Source organism: Chelonoidis abingdonii, chromosome 23 (assembly GCF_003597395.2).
Source record: "Chelonoidis abingdonii isolate Lonesome George chromosome 23, CheloAbing_2.0, whole genome shotgun sequence".
NCBI classification, from domain to species: Eukaryota; Metazoa; Chordata; order Testudines; family Testudinidae; genus Chelonoidis; species Chelonoidis abingdonii.
The window spans coordinates 9,857,916-9,880,708 of NC_133791.1; the positions used below are offsets into that span (position 1 = coordinate 9,857,916).

Consider the following 22,793-nt stretch of genomic DNA (forward strand, 5'->3'; position numbering starts at 1 on the left):
GCTGCAACTGACAGAGGTATCGGACCGGACGAGGGCATCTGCCCGCGGAAGTACGACTGGAGTACCATGTGGAGACAGGCCGGACTGCGAGCGCGTCCTGCGAATTCCCTCGATCGGATCGCTCCGATCGGACGGTGCCGAGCGAGAAGTTCTGAGTTGTCGCTATCCGTGGCTTGCTTTAGACTGCAACCCGCCGCGGTGGATCGGGTGGGCGCACAGTCCGTTAGACATGAGTCCTGGCCAAAGTGAGGGTCCGGGCTTGAAGTGGAGGAACCATCAGTACCCAGATCTTGGGGGAGAGGATCGACTCGCGGACTGCCAGGCCGAGTCGACATCCTGGCACGTCCAACCGTGGGTCGTGCGATGCCTTTTCGATGCAGCTTACTGGGTGAGGAGGAGAACAGTCTCTTACCTGAACCGTGCCGGAGAAGTCGAGTCCTGCGTCTTCGAGCGACAATGGTACGTTCTGATCCAAACGGCCAGTCGACACGAGATTAAGGCCCTTCATAAGGCGCGTCTTGGACGGGTCTCCTCCTTCTTGTCTCAGTCTGAGCCTTGCAAATTGCGCATGCGAATATGCGATCCCTCGGCACTTACAGGTCGTGGATCGCTGGTGCATTGGTTCTACAGGACCGGACGGTTTTAACCCGGCGAAAGGATGCCAAAGTGCGGGCCGAAAGAGCTAGCCAACCAGCTACCATATACTATATGATATCTACACATACTAAACTAAGGACTAAAATTAAACTAGACCAGAACAAAACAATTAACAAAGAGAAACTAGACTGAAACACGTATGCTTTGTCCACATTCCCATGACCGACGCGTAAGAGTGAATGAGGATGGCGGGGCGGCAGGGGTATATATTACCTGCTATGGCGGCGCCACTCTAGGGGGCGACCTGCTGGCCCGCTGGAGTTGCTAGGGTAAAAGTCTTCCGACGAACGTGCACGCGCGGCGCGTACACCTACTGGAATGGATATGAGCAATCACTCGAAGAACTCTGCCTTTAGCTAGCATGCATAAACAAACAGAATTAATAACTATATGAGTGTGGACGAGTGACTTAATCTGTTTCGATAAGATGCAGCTTGGCCTGGGGCCTTTGTGTTATTTAAAATGTGTTCATCATGTTTAATTAAAAACCTAATAAATTAGCAGTTCTTTTAGTCTGATTTTTATTTCTCTCTTTAAGCCCTGTGGATTTTGGTGGCTCCTGTCAAAGGAAGACAGCACACTCAAAATAAAGGCTAGGAATCTAAATGCAAATCTGTTAAAGATGCTTACCCAAAAAATGGCCAGCATTTACTGACTACACTCCACACCCATCCCAATATACAGGACACAACTGACTCAAATGCCATATCTCTGGTTCAATAAATGAAGTCAAAAATAAACACCATCTCCTTTGCAGACAGTAACTACTTGAAACTTTTTGGTTTGAACTAGAAATGTGAAAACAAAGTGGTGCCGGGAACTGGATCAGGCATAGGTTTGAGTTCAGACTGGCAGTGAAATCAAAAGAGCTGCTCTCAACAGATTTTGGTCCAAGATGGTGGAAATCATGAGATCAGTTCTTGTGAAAAATTTCCACAGCATCCAAACTGTAAAACGCGCCTCCAGTCTGGGTTTTCAGTCTGATCTGGACTCAGTGACCATGAGAGGGGTTGTCTGAGGGGAGTTGAAACTGCCTTTTCCCTCCACTCTCTTCATTAATTTTTCTTTTAAATTCACTAGGATTTGAGTTAAAGGTTCTGGCCCCACTCTAGTCCCAACCCAGCAAAATTAGCATTGTTTATTCCTGAACACTTCCTAGAGCGAATTCTACTTGGAGCCACTGTATTTTGGCTCCCTGTTTTCAGGAGCATGCAACTAAAGCCACTGCCGGAGATTTATGTTGCCAGGTGTAGCATCTACACTTATAAACAGGAAACAGCTGCTGTTAAGGCTTCTGACAGATGTAACAGTAAAATACTTTATTCAGTCACTTTTATAGGGCAGAATGGAAAACTGTGGTTTTGACAGCATGACTATTAATTTACATGTTGGAAAGAGAGAATTAAAAATAGCCATAGTTTTAGAAACAAGACGGTAAACAAGAAAACCTTTATCTTCCTATTTACAGAGCCTTCCACTTAATTCAATCACTGGTCAATTTTATCCTCCATTTAATTTGATCTAAACCTCTGTAACCACATCATCTGCAGTAAAAATAACACAACTTCCACCCTTTATTTTAATCAATTATAATCGCAGTAATCAGCTCTTACTGGTAATTCAGTCACTGACTACAAAAAGCTGTCATTTAATGAGGCAGGCTGAAACTCTGGACGAGGAACTGCCCACAGAAGAGCTAAAAGTTAGCTCCAACACAAAGATGTGTTATTCAGACAGCATCACTAACATGGGAAGTGTTACCATGTGCTATGGGAAGCTGTACTACTCATCCTATGAGGTTCATGCTGATAACAAGATCAACTGCTTACGCCAACCAGCGTGACAGAAATGGACTTAATTCAACCCCACAACCCTTACTCAAGCAAAACTCCCACTGACTTCAGTGTGAGTTTTGCTTCAGGGAGGAATAAAGACTGCAGGTTTGTACTGAGTACATTCTAGCTCCTGGGACATTTTGATTACATTTCTATTCTGGTTTCCTTCGTTGCCCCGGTGGGCATAGAGAGAAGTTCACTGCCATGTACTTGTGAAGGATCTGACAAGAGGTGGCCGGAAAACAACAATTCGTTTTGCAAGGGAGTTTGAGGTTCTAAAATTTGTTTTCGTTCTGCTCTGCAACAAAAATGAGACCTTTCAAAATAGTTCATGAAAAATGGAACTGCCAATAGCCCAGTGGGTTGGGCAATGACCTGTGCTGTGGGAGATGCAGGATCAAGTCCCTGCCCTGGATCAGGCAGAGCAGGGACTTGACCCCAGGTCTCCACATCCCAGCTCAGGCCTACTGGCTATCCTAGGCTGGGACTTCCTGCACTCGAGAAACCTTCCCAACAACATTTTCATTGAAACCTATACATTTCCATGAAAAGTTTCTGTTTTGATTAAGTGACATTTTCCAACAAAAAACGTTTCACTGAAAAAAGGTCCCTGATCGGTTTTACGTCCGATCTACATTCTGTGGGAATGAACCCTTCCCTACTCTAGCAAAACCAAGGGTAGCACGGGGTTTCCTTCTTCTCATACAAAGTGCCCAAGGATCTGGCGCAGATGCTTTAATCTGGAGCTTTCTGCAAGCAGTCCACCAGAGACAAACACTCACTGAAGCTGGGAAGGTGGAGCTTAACTCTCTATAAATAAAAGAACAGTTTGATCTCTGTCTCTGCCAAGGTTGGATCCCGGCCAAATGTTTCTGGAAACTTGGATGGAATAGAACAAGAAACAAATATGATAAAATTTGCTGAGACGGACAGTGATTTATAGATTTAATGATCATTATTCTGTATTCATACTGTTCATTGTTTTGGAGTAGTGTTTCTCTTTTCAATAAACCTTGCCGTTTTTCTTATTTGCAAGGCTCCACTCTCCCATCATTTAACACTGACTGCTGAACGAAACCCTAAGCTGCAGCAACAATGGCACTTGCAACATACTGCAGTTCACGGGGAGAACACCAACAGGGGGAGTGGAAGAGGGAGGGAAAGAGATCTTTTTCTAAATAGGAACGCAGCACACAGCTAATCATTCTATGGAACATGTGTGTGTGGGAAGAGCAGGACAGTACAAATGCAGAAAACAGGGGAGCAGAACTTCAGACGTATTTACATGGCCACTTTAAAAAAAAAAATGCCATGTTATGACAAGATCATCTCACACCTTAATAGGAATCTGTGTTCTAATCTTTTTACTCCTTGTTCTCTACTTCCTTCCCTCCTTTGATTGCCCATGATCTTCTTTCACCTCATGGCTTCAGGCATTCCTTTTACCACAAAGGGCTTTTGTTTGATTTCAGAATACGCCTGCTTTAATCTCAGATTTATCTAGCCTAGACCTAACCTACCTCTGGCAAAAAGGTTTACATGGAGAGAGAGCAAGTGTGCACATAATTCACTGAAATAACTCTCTGCAAGACTTTCAGAGCAACTGGAGCTTAAAAATCTCTCTCCAGCCATTGTCTGAATAATTCAAAAATGTTAAGAGACTATGAAAATTTCACCCGTAATAATTAATCTGGTCTCTTTTATGACATTGGTGCCAGGTTAATTAGTAATTCGATTAACAAGACTACATACTACCCACTGCAAGATTTTTTTAAAAAACAATTTACTCCATTTAACAAATTAACAAGTGTAAATGTTCACCACAAAAACAGGTTTTTCTGGCTCAAATCCATTTCAGCTATGCTATCTCTCACTTTGTGTATCAGACTCAGATTTTTCTTTATTTACATGTTTAGTAATAATCATGGATATTTATCTCAATGACACTAATATAACATATTAGAAGTTGTGTGCCTTAGAAACTGCAACCAAATCTTCAGTTGTTTGAAGATAAATATGTTTTACAATTATAAAATATCAAAACTGAACTTCCTGTTTTAATGAATGATGCAGTTTAATTCTTAGCTAGAAAAATGTAGCATTTACCTCTTCCAAAGGAAGCCCATCATACCTGTCCAGTTTGTTAAAGGGCCATGGTCATATTAGCAATCACATTTTAAAACCACGCTTTTCCTCAGACGTGTCTTTAACATCACCACTGATTAAAGAAAAAATGTTACTGATCTGATCTATTTTACCTTGTTTACATTGTATAATCTCAGCATCTCTCTCAACTTGGATGATGAAAAAAGATCAGTGAGTTTCACTTTTGTCATAGTCAAGAGTATCTTGCACTAGCATTATGCAGCAAAGTTTGGCAAACTGCAAGGGGTTGCAATTCTGTAGTGTTTGCAGTCCAAGCACTGCAAGGGAATGCTGAATTTAAACAACTGTTTATTACACAACAGCTGAACTCTCAATTCTATATAAGGAGTTAGCCAATTTTAAAACCTGACATTTTAATTCTAATTTATTTTCATTTACAACCAACACAAAAAGGCATCTATCCCAAGATGTAGGGTCCTTGAAAACACAATCAAATATAAAACCAAAACCCAGTAGCAATCTCTTAATGGCAGTAACAATTTTACAGCAATGGAAATATGAAGAGAAGCATCCCAGATTCCCTAATGACCTATCAAACAGCATCCCCCTCTTGAAAAATTCCGTGCAAAGACAGGCCTCGCATCATGCCCTGATGCCAACAAATTTAGGCTATTTTTGACCAAATAAGGGTGCGAGATCAAGGGCCATTATCTTGATAGCAGCTCCCTCTCTTTTATACCAAAGAGGCTCTATCAAGGGCTTTCTTGATCTCAACTTGAGCCAATATGGCTCAGGAAGATAGGCTGTCTCTCCACTAGGCAGTCAGGTGCAATTATAGGTCAGTATCAACACCTTAAACTCCACCCAAAACCCACAGGCAGCTAGTACAGATCACAAACCTCAATCTCAAGTTGTGGGAGATAAAGACGGGTTCATGACAGGAGCATAATTTTATGCCCCCACCTGCAATTCCATCTCATCCCAAACACAAAATCTAGTGTAAGACCCGCCAGTAACCTATGTGATAGTCCCACAATCAACATGGTGGCCACAAAGTACCATAGACACAGAAAATATGCCAACTAAATGACGTTAAAGTCCTGACCCGAAGCCCACAGCTCGGAGGAATCCCAGGCAGCTCATGAAGGAGTTCTGCACTGCAGCGGAGCTATCCGACCCTCATGTTAGTCTGGGAATTGGATACTCTGGGTATTCAATCCAATTTGGGGACTGGGAGATGTCCTTGAGCTTTCCAACAGATGTAAAAGGCACAGACACACCAGCTTCCAGACAATCCCTTTCCAGTTCATGGGATGCTGACTTTCCAGACAGCAACACCTGTGACATCTTATTTTGGCAATTCATGTGAAGGTGGTGGCCCCAATCCTTTAATAAATCCTACTCAGTTGGAACATTCTTGACCACTGAGCATGCATGAGTCCCATTAATTGAAGACTGGGATTCTCACTCTCTGACACTCCAGCCTTCTGAGAGAGGCAGGCAAAACCAGTGAAAATGAAACCAAACACCTTGGGCCCTCTTTGTGCTTCCTCCTACTGGAACTGCTAAGCAAGGAGCCCAACCAGACGGAGGAAGATACTGGTTAGCAGCAGGACCAACAGCCTGAGGGCTCTAGTGTTGCTCATCTCCTCCACAGAATCCTCTCATGTACCCTTTCAAAAGGCATACTTCTGGGAAATTATTTTTCCTTGGACTAATGAGGCTCTAGCCACTGATACACATTTGGAAAAGAGGAGAAAACTTTACTCCATGCAACAGGTTACTATCCCACCCCCTTAAACAAGAACTCTGAGCAGAAGAAAGCGGTAAGTAACTGGAACTGCATGGCAGAAGAGAATAAATCACTCCTTACCACTTCATCTTCAGTCCAACACTTCTCAATCAGTTTGGGCACAGGCTTCTTCACCAAGCGCTGCAGGGCTTTTCCAGCATCATAGTTACTTTCATGTAGCTGAATAATAAAAACGCAAAATTATATCAACAAACAGAAGTAGAGTTGGACCAATAGTAAGGGGCGGGGATAAGAATAGGGCTTGTTGCACTTACTGTATCTACAGTAGAAATAAATAAGAGAAATTTGCAGAACCTGGAGGATAATCTCAGTTTTCTTTAGGAGGATAGAAAACATTAAAATAGCCAGTCTTGCCTTCTACTTTCTGAAGTCTCTTGTAAATTTTCCCTTTAGCATTTTTAATACTTCTAACATAAAACATTCCAAGGAAAAGAAGAAGGCAGCAAAACAACCTTTCTTCAAAGGGGTTGTATCTTATGCAGTAATATCTTATTCATATTACCTAATCAAATGGTACAGCTCATATTTTGGAGGTAACAAGTGCTTTGAGGACAGAGAGAGTGTGAAGTTTATTCCTTCAAAAAATTGTGCTCATTTTTATTGCACAGATGAGAACAAGGTAAAATATGGAGAAGCAAAATAACACCTCATGGAGACAACTGCAGGAATACATATAAGGAACTTGGGATCATTAATCTGACAGTGCTCTCTCAACAATGCATGACCCTGCTGTGTACTGGGGCTACGTTCCACTATCAATAAATACAGCTGGCTAAGGCAGATGGTTGGTAGAAACAAAAGTTATAACAAAAGAACGTTGAAAAAATGCCCACTTTCAGAGAGATTAAGGGATAAAGCTCTGATACTCAACCCTCAACAGGGACTGTATTTGGAAGTTGACACAAATATATAACGTGCTATATGCAAGTGAAGTTAGATTTGGGAACATGGAGACTAATCAGGAGCCTGTTATATGTCTTTGGGGAAAAATGTACCAAAAGGAAAACAGAGGTATTCCCAAGGACAACAGTAAACCAATTATCTCCAATCCTACAGAAGAGAGGGAAGTGATGTGTGGAGACTACAGGTATGTCTACCCTTAATACACTACAGCAGCTGTGCCGCTGTAGCATTTCAGTGAGGACACACTACAGTGGGGAGGGATTCTCCCACCGCTGTAGCTAATCCACCTCCCTGAGAAATGGTAGCTAGGGGCTTATCTATACTTGAAACACCACAGCAGCACAGCACTGCTGTAGCACTACCTACACTGACAGCAGTTCTCCTCTCATCTGCATAGATAACCAACCTCCGCAAGAGTGGCAGCTAGGTTGACAGAGGAACTCTTTCATGGACCCAGTGCTCCCTACATCAGGGATTAGGCTGGCATAGCTAAATCTCTCATGTGTGGATTTGTCACACCCATCCCAGAGATGTAGCTATGCTGCTGCAAGTTTTCAGTGTAGACTAGCCCTTACAGATGCAAGCATTAGCTCTCTTGCAAAAGTAGCTGGATTAGCAGTAATAGACACACCAAAACTAGCAGCCAAAGGAGAAGGGGGGAAAAAAAGGTTATTTAATCACACAGTTACTAGCAGGAACTAACTACAGAAGCTTTCAGGTTTATTTTTATAGCAGCAGAGGGCATCAGCTCTCTGAACTCTCATCACCCAACATATCCCGCAAGCAAAGGCCTCTCCATTTCCACCCCATATTCTCAACGCCATTGCCCTTTCCCCAAGCATCCCTGTACCACTCCACCCATGTCCAATCATCTTTCAGAGATGACCTCTCTACAATTACTTCAGTCCCAAGACTGCCAACAGAAAGAAGCCAACCTGGTATTAACTGTGACAATGCCTCTCTTGAGGACGCTATGTTCTAGAGTGAGACCAAAGCACAATTATATAGCTTACCAAACAGTCCTGAAGTGGTAGCTCCTTTGACAGCATCAGCCTGAGTTATAACTGAACTGTGATTTTACAGGGTAAAACCTGAGTTTTCCTAGGTCAGACTGTGCCATTGATTTTGAGGCAAAGAGTTCAGTGTCCAAAAGAAAAAGAAAAACCCCAAAACCACACACATGGAAAGCCAACAGTGGCACGGTACAGCTCCTGAGGTTACCTCAGCTATTCATCTCTCTCCCACTCAATCCACAGATATGAAACATATAAAGAATTTCCCCAGGTATTTTAAAAGTGATCCCTAATGAGGAATAATGTGTCAAATAATTAGGTGGGTGGGGTGAGAGGTGGAAACCCCCCCACCCCCATCAACCTACCGAAGAGGCAAAAATATGCACTCTTCAGTGGGACTGTAATATTTGTAGTCCATAGGATTATTTTGCTAGCTATTATATCCTACTAATTTACCCAGCCATATCAAATAATGTGTTTCTCTTTCTGAATTAATCCATTTTATTCTTATATTTTTATCAGTATTAATTCCTTTGAATTTAGGATGTGTTGAGGCATATGATATGTGTTTCCTAATAATTATACATAGAATAAGTTTTGCTGAAATGCAACAAGCCTACCGGCCTGTATCCAGTAAAATCCACTAAATAGCTAAAAGTGTAATCCGTTAAGAGTAATTCAGCATAAAAGTTGGCAACCTTTGGCACAGACAGGAATGGGCCTTGAACTTTGAGGAACCAAAGGGAGGAACTATTCACAACACTGATCAGGTTTATCCGGAGTCTACAACCTGTTGGTAACCGCAGGGTATACCATAAACCTGGAAGTCACCAAGAGAGCCCAGGTTGGCAGTATTTGGAGTGAGATAATCCTTATTAATATATAGAGTCTCATAATCCACTAACGTACAGGATAAGGGTATCCATAAATTTCTTAGGATACAGAAATAAGATTTGAATATAGTACGTTGGGCCCAAATTACATAGTGTCAGGATCCTATAAAATACCTTGTAAGGATATCATAGGGAGCTTTTTTAGTCTTTAGTGCTTTCTTTTCTTTGTCCTCCTATATTCTTTTTATCTACCTATCATTCTATCTTCTATCACGTTTTCGGTTCAGCTTGTGCAGTATAGAAGAACTACTCAACGTTCCTAACTACTGGGTAAGCCAGCTCCATCGTGTTATTGTGCATGCCAGGAGTGAGGCTGGTCCTTCACCTCCTATTACTGGGTCCTCAAGGAAGGGCGTGAGTATGTTAACATACTTATAATAGGAATGTTACCACCAGGAATCTTCTGGTTGGATGCGATCAGTGGTGAACCATAACAACTAACCCATAACACTCAGGTCAACATATGAGCTAACTTTCACTGAAAGCCAGATCTGAATAGCTCCCACAATAGTTATGTTCTTTATAACAGCTCTTGGGCACTGAAGTTACAGAAGGAATAAACTCAAGGTGTTCAAATGGCATTTCCTGCTACTAAGCTGGCATTTATAGCTAAGTATTCCACCCTTACATGTATCCTCACTGACCTGGGACATTGTCGCATCTAGATATTGACTGAATAGAAAAACCTGACATAAAAGAGCCAGCATGGGTCCAGAACTTTGGTAAGTTTTCAATTTACAAAGCAGAATGTTTAAAACCTATTAAGGCTGTGGCAAAAGTCAGCAACAGCTGGGAAACTGAAATCAAAGGTTGAAACTTGATATACGGCTCATGCAGCTGTGAAAAGAAAGCACATCTGTGGGATTTGGGGACAAAACACCAGTCTTCACTTTGATTTGCAGGCTTTTGTCAAACTGGTCCAGCCTTCCAAGTTTTAAATAGTTTTTGGGTGTGTGTGTGTATTGCTCTTTTAAAAAACAAGTTTGCTTTTTAAACTGCACCACAGAAGGATGTCGAATCATAAAGGATAAACAGTACCCGTTTCACCTGAGCCATTATGGTCTATTGGGTAAGTTTTTGAAGTTCTTCACGCAGCGCACAGTCAACCTGTGGGACTCCTTGCCTGAGGAGGTTGTGAAGGCTAGGACTATAAGAGGGTTTAAAAGAGAACTAGATAAATTCATGGAGGTTGAGTCCATTAATGGCTATTAGCCAGGATGGGTAAGGAATGGTGTCCCTAGCCTGTTTGTCAGAGGGTGGAGATGGATGGCAGGAGAGAGATCACTTGATCACTGCCTGTTAGGTTCACTCCCTCTGGGGCACCTAGCATTGGCCACTGTTGGCAGACAGGATACTGGGCTGGATGGACCTTTTGTCTGACCCAGTATGGCTGTTCTTATGTTCTTTATGTCACTTCTATGTCATCTTCATGAAAAGGTAAATTTTAGATAACACACGTGAGTGAGAAACCTTCCCAGGTGTTGTCTCAGTTTTCAGGTCATAGAACCCACAGAATGAAGTGACAGTCTAGAAAGATCAATCCAATAGTGGCACAAGCACACCAACAACCAGTCTGTTTTAGTAAAGGAGAAAAAATTGCAGCACATGAACAGCAGCCAGTTTACAAAAAAAAAGTCACAATATCTTGGCTAGCTTATTTTGGCTGCTAGTCCATTGTTAACTTTGGTTTTTATACCTGAGCTGTTGAGTTACACAAGTCAGCTACATTTTTCAAAATGGATTATCTAAAATTAAGCATCTACAGCCATATCTCAACACCTAAACAAGCAGCCTGAGTTCTGGAAACGCTGAGCACTGGCAGCTACCACTGAAGTCGGTGAGTACTTGGCATCTCTGAAAATCTAGCCATTCCGGACCAGATTGTGAACCCTAACTCATAAAGCGATAGTGAACATTTGCTCACATGGTCACACTAATGTCAATAGGATTACTCAGGTGAGTTAATGCTAAGCAGTGTGCAAAATGGATCCACTATCTGGGCTTTATTTAGATACCTAAATATGGATTTAGATAACACATTTTGAAATATTGGATTTTGGAACATGAAGACTGACCAGGAGCCTGCTTTGTGTCTTTTAAAGAAATGTACTAGAAGGAGAAGAGAGGTATTCCCAAGGACAACAGTAAACCAATTACCTCCAAAACAAAGGCACATTACTAAGAATATCATTTTTCTTTCTCATGCTGCAACATCTAAATTGAGACTTAACACTTGTTTGAGGGTGACTTGGAAATTATTTTACAAAACCTCCTGAACTGCTCTGATTGCTCCCAGCAGTCAGGATAAGAGGACATTCCTACGTCATGGACCGCAGTTGGTGTAAAACAGCGTAACTCCTTCGAAATCATCAGCTGAGGATCTGACCCCACAAGTTTCAAAACTGAAGGGTAAAAGTTTTAAACTTCTCTTGGAAAAATGAACTCTGCTTAGTTATTTGCTCCTCTTTGCCTAGCTAGTGGGACATTTGAGATATAACTATTACTATTCTGTTAAGAGTTTTAAGTTGCCTGTAAAAATAAAAGGTCACTGCTGGTCAAAGACTTCTGGTATGTCACATAGAATTAATTTTTAAAACGGTATTTGGAAATCTCTCTCTAATTAGTTGTATGATGGAAGTGTTACCACCAGCATAAGTTACAGTATGGAGAAGAGTGCTCTGATTAAAAAAGCCTTTGGGTACATCATGGAAATAAAGAAAGGAAATTCTAGGCTGAATTTTCCCATGGTTTATTTTCAGCTTGCTCTATGGCACATATGGTAAGGTTAAAGCAAAATGCTCTTCACCACAACTGCAACAGACAATGGTGCATGTATTCACAGAATTACTACAGAAAACAATGCCTCAAACTCCAACATCACCTCCCTTCAACAGATGCCTCATCTCTGCAAGCTACAAACAACACATCAATACTGCTTTCGCATTGTTATAAGTCAGGGAGATGCATTACCTGAGATTGCTTAATAGAAAACACTGCTTTTAAATGCACTTCTACAGGAAGAAATCCCAGTGTACAAGAGAGCTCTGGCTTGTAAATCTGCCTCTGTTGCCCACATCAATGACAGCTCCCACGACTCTGCTTCCATGCAAGTGAAACAACGATCTGAGTCCATCTTTCTTAAGCCACAAGTCAAGCAATATGACTAGAACGCCAGACCTGCTGTGCCTAAACCCTACCAGTCAAACAGCACTGCTGACTTAACAGTTTTTATCACTTTTGTTTCCTAAGCTTTCCAGAGCATGCAATACCCACTTAGAAGCCTGAAAACAACATTTTTGTCTTTTCTATTGGGGCACACATTGATTTTCTTTCTTGCCTGCACTCCAGCACTGGGAATAGGCATGACAAAGTAGCAAGGGCTAGTTATTTGTTGCTACAGACAGTCTGTACCTGGTTTCCGCGCATGTTACAAAACTAAGCATGGCCTTTTCTCTTTAAAAAAATTGTAGTGATAAAAATGGCAAGGGTTCCCTCCCACCCCCTGCTGTGTTCTGCCCAAACCTCCTCGTGACTCATGGACGGAATCTATCTCTGGCCTGAAGGAATTCAGCAAATTTTCCTTCTCTCTTTACAAACAACTCAATTAGCGACTGAAGAATAACCAGAAAAGACCAGAAGCAATGGGCTGTGCTAACAGGCAGCCATCCCAGTTGTAAAAGCATAGAATAGTTAACAGACCAACTTACTAGTCCAGAATACTCTAGGGTAGAGGATCAGAATTAACTTTGCACCAAGCTGCCATACCAATGACAATCTCAAGACCCACAACATGAAAGTGGGGGAGACAGGGGTGCAATAAGAATTTTGCTAAGGAGGGGGCCCACGTTCCGGCCTGGCCGCCCCACGTTTGAGCGGTGTTGCAACCTAGTATACCAGACTGCAAATTACTCAAATTTGATCTGGATGTTCCTCCATCACATACATCCCAGCAAGCAAGGGTTGAGCCATTACACCAGGTTAGGGCAAGGCTTGGGTTTGGGCCCGAGCCCACCCCCTCCTGGTGCCCCTGGGGGAAGCGAGAAAAGTCAGGTCAATCAGACACAAACATGACCACGGATACCATTCTGTCACCCTCCTGAGAAAATCGGCCGTCTAATGGAGAAAATGCCTTGATTAGAGCTGGGAGCAAGATTATTAACCAGAAAGAAAAATATATTTTTATATAATTGCCAGAGTGAAATCCACTTTCCTCAGTCCGACTGATGGATCATTCTCTGCTTATTACTTTCAGTAATTTAATATATATATAAGCACTTTATTGGCAAGCTACTTGAATATATAAATAATAGCTAATGATGACTGCCTACAGTTTAACTTCTGGTTGCACTTTTCAAGGTATTGCTAGAAACACTAAATTACTTTCCCCACGTCCCCTTACCCACAGCTGTCATGTAAAGAATAATTGTTTTGAGCACAAATCCTGCTGCCTAAATAATTCTGAGACCTCAGCAATCTTATGCTTACACACAGTATACAACGAAGGGAACAGACAAGAATGTACACACACTTTATAATGCAGAAGTTATCTTCTCTATAGAAAAGCACTGGGTTTTAATTTAAAGAAAAATTCCAAATGAGCACACGTCCAAGCATCTCATTTATATTACAACAGTCATTAAACATCTCTGGATCTCAGGCAAGACTTATTAGCATAAACTCTGCACATTACCACAAGGTTTCAAGTTTCTATTCCAGCTTCTCATCTGAGCTGCCATTTTCTGTCTGCGTGATATTGCAAATAAATTTTCCTTTTGGCATGGCTCAGCTGTCAGGCACCTCTGTTCTGTAATGAATCCATGAATTAGATTTCACCGCTCTGACATCTCTGGTCTCACACATCAAAATATTGTTCTTCAATTGTAATTTATAACTTAATTTAAATGTCCCTTTTACTGTGACCTTTTTAGATCAGAATGGCATTACATCTGGCAGCTCCTACTTCAGCAAGGCATCCTTTTGCAATTACAGTCATTATGATCCCTGTCGAAAAGCCTATCTGAGTTAGGCTGCATTCATACTACAATGTTAAATAAGTGGAGTCCATTAAAACCATCATTAGATTTCAGAGCTGTTTGGTTTGTTTTTTGTTTTGTTTTGGGGTTTGGGGGGGGGGGGGAATATTGCTAGTATAATGTGGAACAATATTGCAAAACTAACTTGAAATCTACCCAGAACAGTCAAATAAAAGTAGCAGTGATTTTTCAAACAACACGAACTATGTCCATCGCTGAAGGGAGGCAGCGTTTTCTAGTGGTAAAAGAATAGTACTGGAATCCAGGAATTCCTGAGTTCACGTGTCTGCTCTTCTACTGACTCATTTGGTGGCCTTGGGCAAGTGCCATCACTCTTCTGTGCCTCAGTTTTCACATCTGTAAAGTGAAGATTGGCCTATCTATATTTGGCAGTAAGTAAATACCACCCCTGCTACTTCACAGTGGTGTTTTAGGCCTTGATTAATATTAATAAACCAATCTGAAAACATGAAGTACGGTATATGCTAAGTATTACCATCGCCTCCAATCCAATGTACTTTTTACATCTTTCACTATGTTCCTCCCAGGGAACAAGATTTTTTTTTCCTATTAGAGTACAGAAAACATTCTACATAAAGTCCCTATTTCAGCCCCAGTTCCACATTTCTCTATCGGGCTTGGTCTACACCTAAAACTTAGGTCAATTTAGGGTATGGCTACACTGGCACTTTACAGCGCTGCAACTTTTGCACTCAGGGGTGTGAAAAAACACCCCCCTGAGCGCTGCAAGATGCAGTGCTGTAAAGCCTCAGTGTAATGGGCGGCAGCGCTGGGGGCATGGCTCCCAGCGCTGCACGCTACACCCGCAGAGAAGGTGGTTTACGTGCAACGCTGGGAGATCTCTCTCCCAGCGCTGCTGCTCCAACCACACTCACACTTCAAAGCGCTGCCATGGCAGCGCTTTGAAATTTCAAATGTAGCCATACCCTAAGCTACATCACTCAGGGGTGTGAAAGATGCACATCCCTAAAAGACATAAGTAAGCAGACCTAAACCCTGGTGTGGACACGGCTAGGTCAACAGAAGAATTCTTCCATCAACCTAGCTACTTTCTGCCCTCGGGTGGATTTACTACAGCGATGAACAATCCCCTTCTGTTGCTGTAGCAAACGTCTATCCTACAGCACTGCAGTGGTGTAGCTGCAGCAGTGCCACCGTAGCGCTTGTAGCGCAGACAGCCTCAGACAAGCATCATTCTCCTTGTGTGGATGGAGGGTGCATGAGGGATTACAGAAGAATCTATGCCTTGTTTCAATAATAGTGTGTTGCTAGTTTCTTTGATCAAAAGGTCCTTTAAAAGCATTAGAATTCAGAGATGTGGTGTTGAGTGATGAAGGGGCCACTAGGCTGCTAAATCGGGCTGTTGGCCTTGGATGAAAAATAAATGTTTGTATGAGTCTGGATATCTTTTGCCACAGTGGACAATGGTCAAGACTCAGGGTTATCCCTGAAAAACTGCCACGTGTTTAAGACGGCAATGGTCAAGAAGACAGAAGAAACAGAAGATAAGGAGCAATGAAAGAGACAACAAGAGAAACACTGTTACACTGTGAGGCAAAGCCTTTTGGTGACGCCTCTTCTATTCTAAGGGCCTAATTTAATGCTAAACCCAATTCAGACGGCTTCCCCCGGTCACATGACTGAAACATTCCAGTTTGATGCAGCATCTCTTCAGGAGTTGTATCTGGAAATATCATCCCCATAAAATACCAGTCATCTGTCAATATGCTGCAGTAAAATGGAATTTTTCTCCACCACAAACACGCAGAACACACACAATGGTGAATATACTTTATACGATACAACAATGAAATATGCATTTTAAATTTGCAGCTTTATTCACGGTGCTTTATTCACAGGTGCTGAAGTGTGTTTTCACTAACTGTATCTGGCACTGAACTAAGAATTGTGCCCAAGGATACCATGTTCCTTAATGCCAAGGCTCTCTTCCCCTCCTTGAAATCTTAACTCTTCCCCATCTGCTGCAAACACACCAGAAAGCCTGGCCTGGATAACAGACTGCCTTCTCTAATGCAGACACCAATACCACTACATGGGACTCCCTCTAATGCCTGAGAACAACCGCACCTTATAAACCAACCCAGCACCAAACCCTCCCAATATAAAAAGACTGCACATGAAGAGTCTTGTTTTGCCAACATAGGAAGCAGGTTTAAAACAAATACAAGGAAGTTTTTCTTCACGCAGCACACACTCAACTTGTGGAACTGCTTGCCTGAGGAGGATGTGAAGGCTAGAACTATAACAGCATTCAAAAGAGAACTGGATAAATTCATGGTGGCACATTAACATGGTGTGGCTCTTTGTCCCCACCTACTGGATGAACCATGTATAGAGATGGGTAAGGAATGGTGTCCCTAGCCTCTGTTTGTCAGAGGGTGGAGATGGACAGCAGAAGAGAGACCACTTGATCATTGCCTGTTAGGATCCACTCCCTCTGGGGCACCTGGCACTGGCCACTGTCGGTAGACAGGACACTGGGCTAGATGGACCTTTGGTCTGAACCGGTACGGCCGTTCTTATGTTATGTTCAACATGCCTGTCTTTCTAGCTGGTATGTCCTAATTTATAAGGTACTTATGAGCTGCTTGACAGGCCAACAGAATTCAAGATGTATAGAAAAATGCTCAACAGGTGACCACACACATCGCTTCCCAAGAAGCTCAAAGGAAAACTGAACCAGGTCTATTTCCTTAAATCTCTAGTTTCTGGTACTTGTAGAAGCTTGAAAATATAATCTCCCTCTCCCACTCTTTGGCAGAGGTCTCACCACTTCTGTCCCCATTTCTTATTTATTTAACGTTTCTACATAGCTCCAATCACCATAATAATCTAAATGTTAGCGATACAGATGATGCAATGGATGCCCTGGTTATACACTATTTCCTATGCACTACAACTGGGACAACCATTCATCAGGAACAAGCACAACCCTAGAAACTTAAGTTAATTGCAAAGGCAGAACAGCAGGGGGAAGTGATACTGTAGAGAGGTTTTATGGTTCTTTGGTCTGACATACCCAGGGCTGGCTCTAGCCATTTCGCCGCCCCAAGCACAGCGGCACGCCGCGGGGGGCGCATTGCCGCTCGCCGGTCCCACAGCTCTGGTGGACCTGTCACAGGCATCCCTGCGGAGGGTCCGCTGTCCCGCGGCTCCAGTGGACCTCCCGCAGGCGTGCCTGCAGAAGCTCCATTGGAGCCACGGGACCAGCGACCCTCCACAGGCACGCCTGCAGAAGGTCCACCGGAGCCGCCTGTCGCCCTCCCGGCAACCAGCAAAGCACCCCCTGCAGCATGCTGCCCCAAGCACGTGCTTGGTGCGCTGGGGCCTGGAGCCGGCCCTGGACATACCAAATAATTGTTGTCACTGGGCAAGCTGAATAGTGCTAGGGAAGGTTCTTGCAACAGATTTTCACACATTTTATATATACTAAAAATATTTACAAAGTAATTTAAAAGTTGGGCCACACTTTAGGGCTGTAAACAGGCCTTTTAAACTAGTTGTTAAACAGTTTAGCTGAATTTGCGAAAATTATCTTACAAATAAATCCAGCAGCACATAAATGTTTTTTCAAGAGCAAGGATAAGAATGAATGAAGATTCAAAGTGACAAAACTGAGCCTTAGTTTTAACAGCGTGCCCAGGCAGACAGTGATTGCCCCTGGGGTGTTATGCTACCTTATTTGAACTCTGAGAATAACTGCTGATGAAGAACCATCCAAAAGGAAAACTAGTAATCATAATAAATGCTAATATATATTTAAATTGTTGTCTTAGGCTTTCAACCTTGTCTGTAGTTAATGGACAAGAAAATCTAGTCTAAGGGCAAGTTAAAACAGGCAGCAATTTGTCTGGGTGACATCTTACTTCTAACAGAATTTCCCTACATTGATATTACACTGTCACATTTGTCACTCACAATGACATGTTGCCATGTAATATTGTGTTACAGAAATGCTGAACAACTGCTCATAAAAGGAACCAGCCCATGTTAGTATGTAACCATTTCATCTTGTACACTGGTGCATGGAGGCAGGTGTAATAACTATAGGTACATTGCTCCTCAACTACAGTAAGGAATAAATAGGGAACTGCCGGCTTTTAGCCTCCTCATATACAAACAACATGCATGTCAAATGACAAAAGCCTTGAGATTCACTGTTAAAGAGAGAGGGTATGTTTTCCATTTTAAAATTTTCTTCTACTGTTCTGCCATCTTATATTTCTGGCTGCCACCCACATCTGTTATTGTCCCAATGCTTCAAATTCTTATAAAACCTGAGTTTTTAATGCAGGGGGCAAATTCCTACCTCCCACTGAGGTAGGCTGAGCCATGGATAGGAACATACCCGCATAAGGCAGCAAGCAGCATTTCTGAAGGAAAAAGCAGGGAGGGAAAACATGCACTGCCCCGCTTCAAATAATCTGGTCTTCCAAAAACAACTGCTCCCTTGACGCATGCCCTGAACTGGGACAGCTCAGAAACCTCAAACTGAATTTTGTCAGGGCCGTACTTAGGAGAATAGAGACAATAAGGACAGATGGATAAACTAACCATTTCCTGTCCAGGAATCCGAGAATGCTGCCCTTAAAAGCTCTGTACAATGATATTAAGGTCAGTGGGAGAAGGATGAGAAAAGGGACATTGGCCGAAGCAAGTGCATTTTCTTTCTTTTTTTGTATAAATCTGAAGTCCAGAAAGGAGTTTTCAACTAGTTAAAAATTAACCAGCCATCACTATGTGAAGAATCTACTCAGAAACTCATATTCACGTTCTCTCTCTCTCTCTCACACACACACACACACGAGGGCTTTCTAGCATTAGAAATTATATTCATGTTCAGTATTCACCATATTGAGATTTTTCCATGGATTGGCAGATCTGGGACACCAGCTTCCTAACCGCAGAGCAGGGAGGCATTTCTATGCAGATGTTTTAAGCCTCTTGCTCAGTCGTTTCTCTTTTCTGAAAACAATGTAGCAGCATTAAGAGGCTCCCCTCCTTGACAGTGCTGTGGAGCAGGCAAGCTCAGCAGACGCATTTGCAATTTATCCTCACAGACATTTTAAAATCTGTTTTTCCTGCTTTCAGATACCCAAATTCTATCTGGAAAGATGGTGTATTCAATCTCCAGCCAAAATGTACCTTATAAATGGACCTACGCAGTTTCCTAATGGGGAGCAAAGCTGTAGGCACTCACCTCAAGCAACCTCATGGACAGTGGCTCTCATTTCTTCAGAAAGGGTGAACTTAATAGAAGATTTGCTATTTATCAAGCAGCCATTAATGAGGCAAATAGAGAAGTGAACAGACTCGCTTTTAGGGTGCATGCCACAAGTGGTTTAATTTACAGGCAAAAGCAGGGGTAGGACTCAAAAGGGACCTGAGACAAAGGCAAATAGCATAAAGCACCACATCACCTGGCTCTGCTTTCCTGCATTATGAAAGGCAATGCACTTATAACCCAGCACAAGTGCTGAGGAATCCCGTGCATAGCCACAGTACAGGTTACAGGGAGGACAGGGGGGTTGAAGAAGAAGTCGTCCTTCTCAACTCTTTTGCCCTCTAACTTGAAAATGCTTAAACTTTGAAGGCCAAATACTGTGCACGTAACTCAGCCCTCCATGGAAAATCAATGCGAGTTTAGCCAGACCAAGGACTGTAGCATTTGATCCTCTGTGTCCAAAATATTTATCAAGAGAAAACAGGTTATCCTAAGTCCTCTCCCACATGAAGCCATCCAACTGAGTTATTTTCAGAGACTGACCTCTGAGATAAACTGCATTTTTGAGAGTTTGTCAGAGAAATAAAAAGTTACAAGAACAGCAAGAATTCATGTCTTCCAAACTCTGGGAGCCAGGGCCCTGTCACAAAGGAGGTGTCTCTCTATTTGGAAGACATGTATGAAAGCCCAGATCTTCCTGTGTAAAGCATACAAAAGGAGTGCTGTATTGTATTTCTGAGATCCAAAGCAGGATGAGACACTGTTAAGAAAAAAAATGAAAGGGGACAGACTGGACACCCCAGGAGCATTCAAAGACATCTGGACCTTCCTAATTAGAGGAACCATGACTTCACTTTCTCAATATATGCATTCCAATGCTGGCGTTACTTAACTTTCTTTACTTTTGTGCAGTTATGCCTTCTGGGTTCAACTACAGGATTCGATCCTGCAAGGTGCTAAACACCCTCAACTGCTGTTCAATTTAAAGGGGAGTTGAGAGCACTCAGCACCTAGCATCATCAAGGCCAAAAGCAAAATGAAAATAGGAAATACTACTAAAGGTTCTATGAAATGGCAGAGGTTTAAGTTACATAAGAGAGAGATCTGATAGCATGGCTCAAATGTAGCGATTATCTCACAGACAGTTGCCCTCCCATCTGCAATCATTAGACCTCTTTCTCTCCCATTCACAGCCGCACAACACTCCCGTGGCAACTATGGCAATTTACATGGAAAAATATTAACAGGAAAGCACTTAATGGAGCTTTAGCTTCATCTGATGCCAGTCAGATGCTGAAAGCAAGGATGAGGAGCCTGCATTACCTGACCAATGAGAACTCAACAGACCAACAACAAATGCTCTGTGGACCACAGTCCAGGAACTACCCCCTTGATAGAAATGCACAGTTGACTTTTGCTCTGCATCTCAGAAATTTATACATTGGAGCCGGAGGCTTCTTGCTTGCTAGTCTGAATGTGTCACTTTACCAGTACAATAAAAAAAGTTTTTTTATTTTGCTTCCCCCGACCGTTCTGCATAACCACTCACATGAAACACGTCTCTCTCTTTACGACTTAAAAATGTATTGCATTTTTAACAAAATACACAAGAGAAAAGATGAGAAAGGACTCCTAATGCATTAGTATAAATTAAACTGAAGTAAATTACATGGACACGCAGTATATAGACATGGCTGTACAACGTGAACTTACTGCTTATGAATTTTAATTACGGAAGTGATTTATAGGGCTCCAGGTATTAAGAAAAGGGCTCATCCTCTTATTATGTTGGGAGGCAAATACTCTTTCAGATTTGTAAGTCATAAGGATGGAATGAATCCAGCAGTTGAGATGAGTCCTCCTGATGCTGAGAGATCATTTTAAATCTTAGCGCTTATTAAGACTATGTCTGTATGTTTTCTGGCGTTCTTGTTAATCTGCTCTTTTATGCTTGCTGATTTGTGAGCTAATAAAGGCAAATTCAGTGTCAATTCTCCCCTCGACACTCTGAGAATTTTAATACCTTTCTCCCAGAAAGTATTTTTTTTTTTTAAAGGGCATGTGAAAAACACACTGAGCTGCCTGACACAACAAACATTAGCCTGATAGCCCAGATCTGTGCATCTTGCCATATGCCTTCACTGCTTTTTCAACAGGCAGAATGAAAAGTAGACATGGGGTGCTGATCCACCAGCACTCCTCCAAATATTTTTCCAGTCTCAACAGAAGGGGATGTTCAGATATATGATTTCCCACTTTTAGGAAAGGTCTGGCAAAATTAACATGTTGCATCTGGTGCTTGTATGGGCGTGCAATGGGATGAGAGAAGGCATAAGCATCATAAATAGATGGCTAGTTTCACTATTTATCCCAAAATGAAAGCTTGGAATAGGATCAGATTGGACTGCAGGGCCACTCATCTTCATCTTTTCATTTGGAAACTGCAACTTCTGTCCCTTGTGGGCCAATCTGACTGTACAAAGTTGGATCAAGTTACCCTTCACTGAAATCCAGCTCTCTCTGGTATGGAAGGCAGCAGAAGCTATTTAGCTCTCCCCAACATTCACAAGCACTTAGGACAGTGAGTGAAATGGTTTGGCCTTATATACATTAATTTGATATCACTAATTCATAAGAAGATACATCTGCAAGATACATGTATCTTTTTCCTAGCCCTTCCTACTGCAGTCAAAAGCCTTTCCCACATCTCATGTGCTCCTGGAGCGGGCTACTCATCTGTGAATTCATTAATAATTGCACAAAATTAGAGTGCTAAAATAGTTTTAAATTAAAGTGACCTGACTTGAAAAGAATCATTGCAGGAGAATATTTTTAAGTGAGCAGCTACAAATTTTGTCATTACTTTGGAGAGGACAAGAAAATACTGGAATCCAAAAATTCCTAATTTCGAGTCCCAGCTCTTCTGCATAAAGACGACTTTTAAAATTGAGATAGTTACTGGTCTTTCGAAAGCTCTGGACCAAAAGGCCTGTATAAGTGCAAAGTATCACCAATATTAATATAAAGAATTCCTGTTAATTCTCCTGGCTCTTTGAATGTCTCATCACGCACACCGACCCAAAAGAGAAGTCAGGAGCTGAAGCCATGTTTTCTCCAATTCACAAGGTAAATAAAGCGGGGTGGTAATATTATTATACACAAATCTAAGATACTCCACTGTCTCCCATTTCACAGATAGATGAGTAAGATGTTGTGGTTGGATGCAAGATCTGACAACCAGAACTGAAAATCAATGCTCTCACTTCACATGACT

General features: G+C 42.2%; 1 protein-coding gene across 1 annotated transcript in view; it reads right to left on the minus strand.

The window, feature by feature from the left end:
* LOC142045757 (arginine-glutamic acid dipeptide repeats protein-like) overlaps nucleotides 1-22,793 on the minus strand; it is a 256,334-nt gene that overhangs the window by 37,933 nt on the left and 195,608 nt on the right. Inside the window, exon 10 of the mRNA XM_075060204.1 lies at nucleotides 6,472-6,570. Coding sequence (XP_074916305.1) covers nucleotides 6,472-6,570 — 99 coding nt within the window. The remainder of the gene's footprint in view (nucleotides 1-6,471; nucleotides 6,571-22,793) is intronic.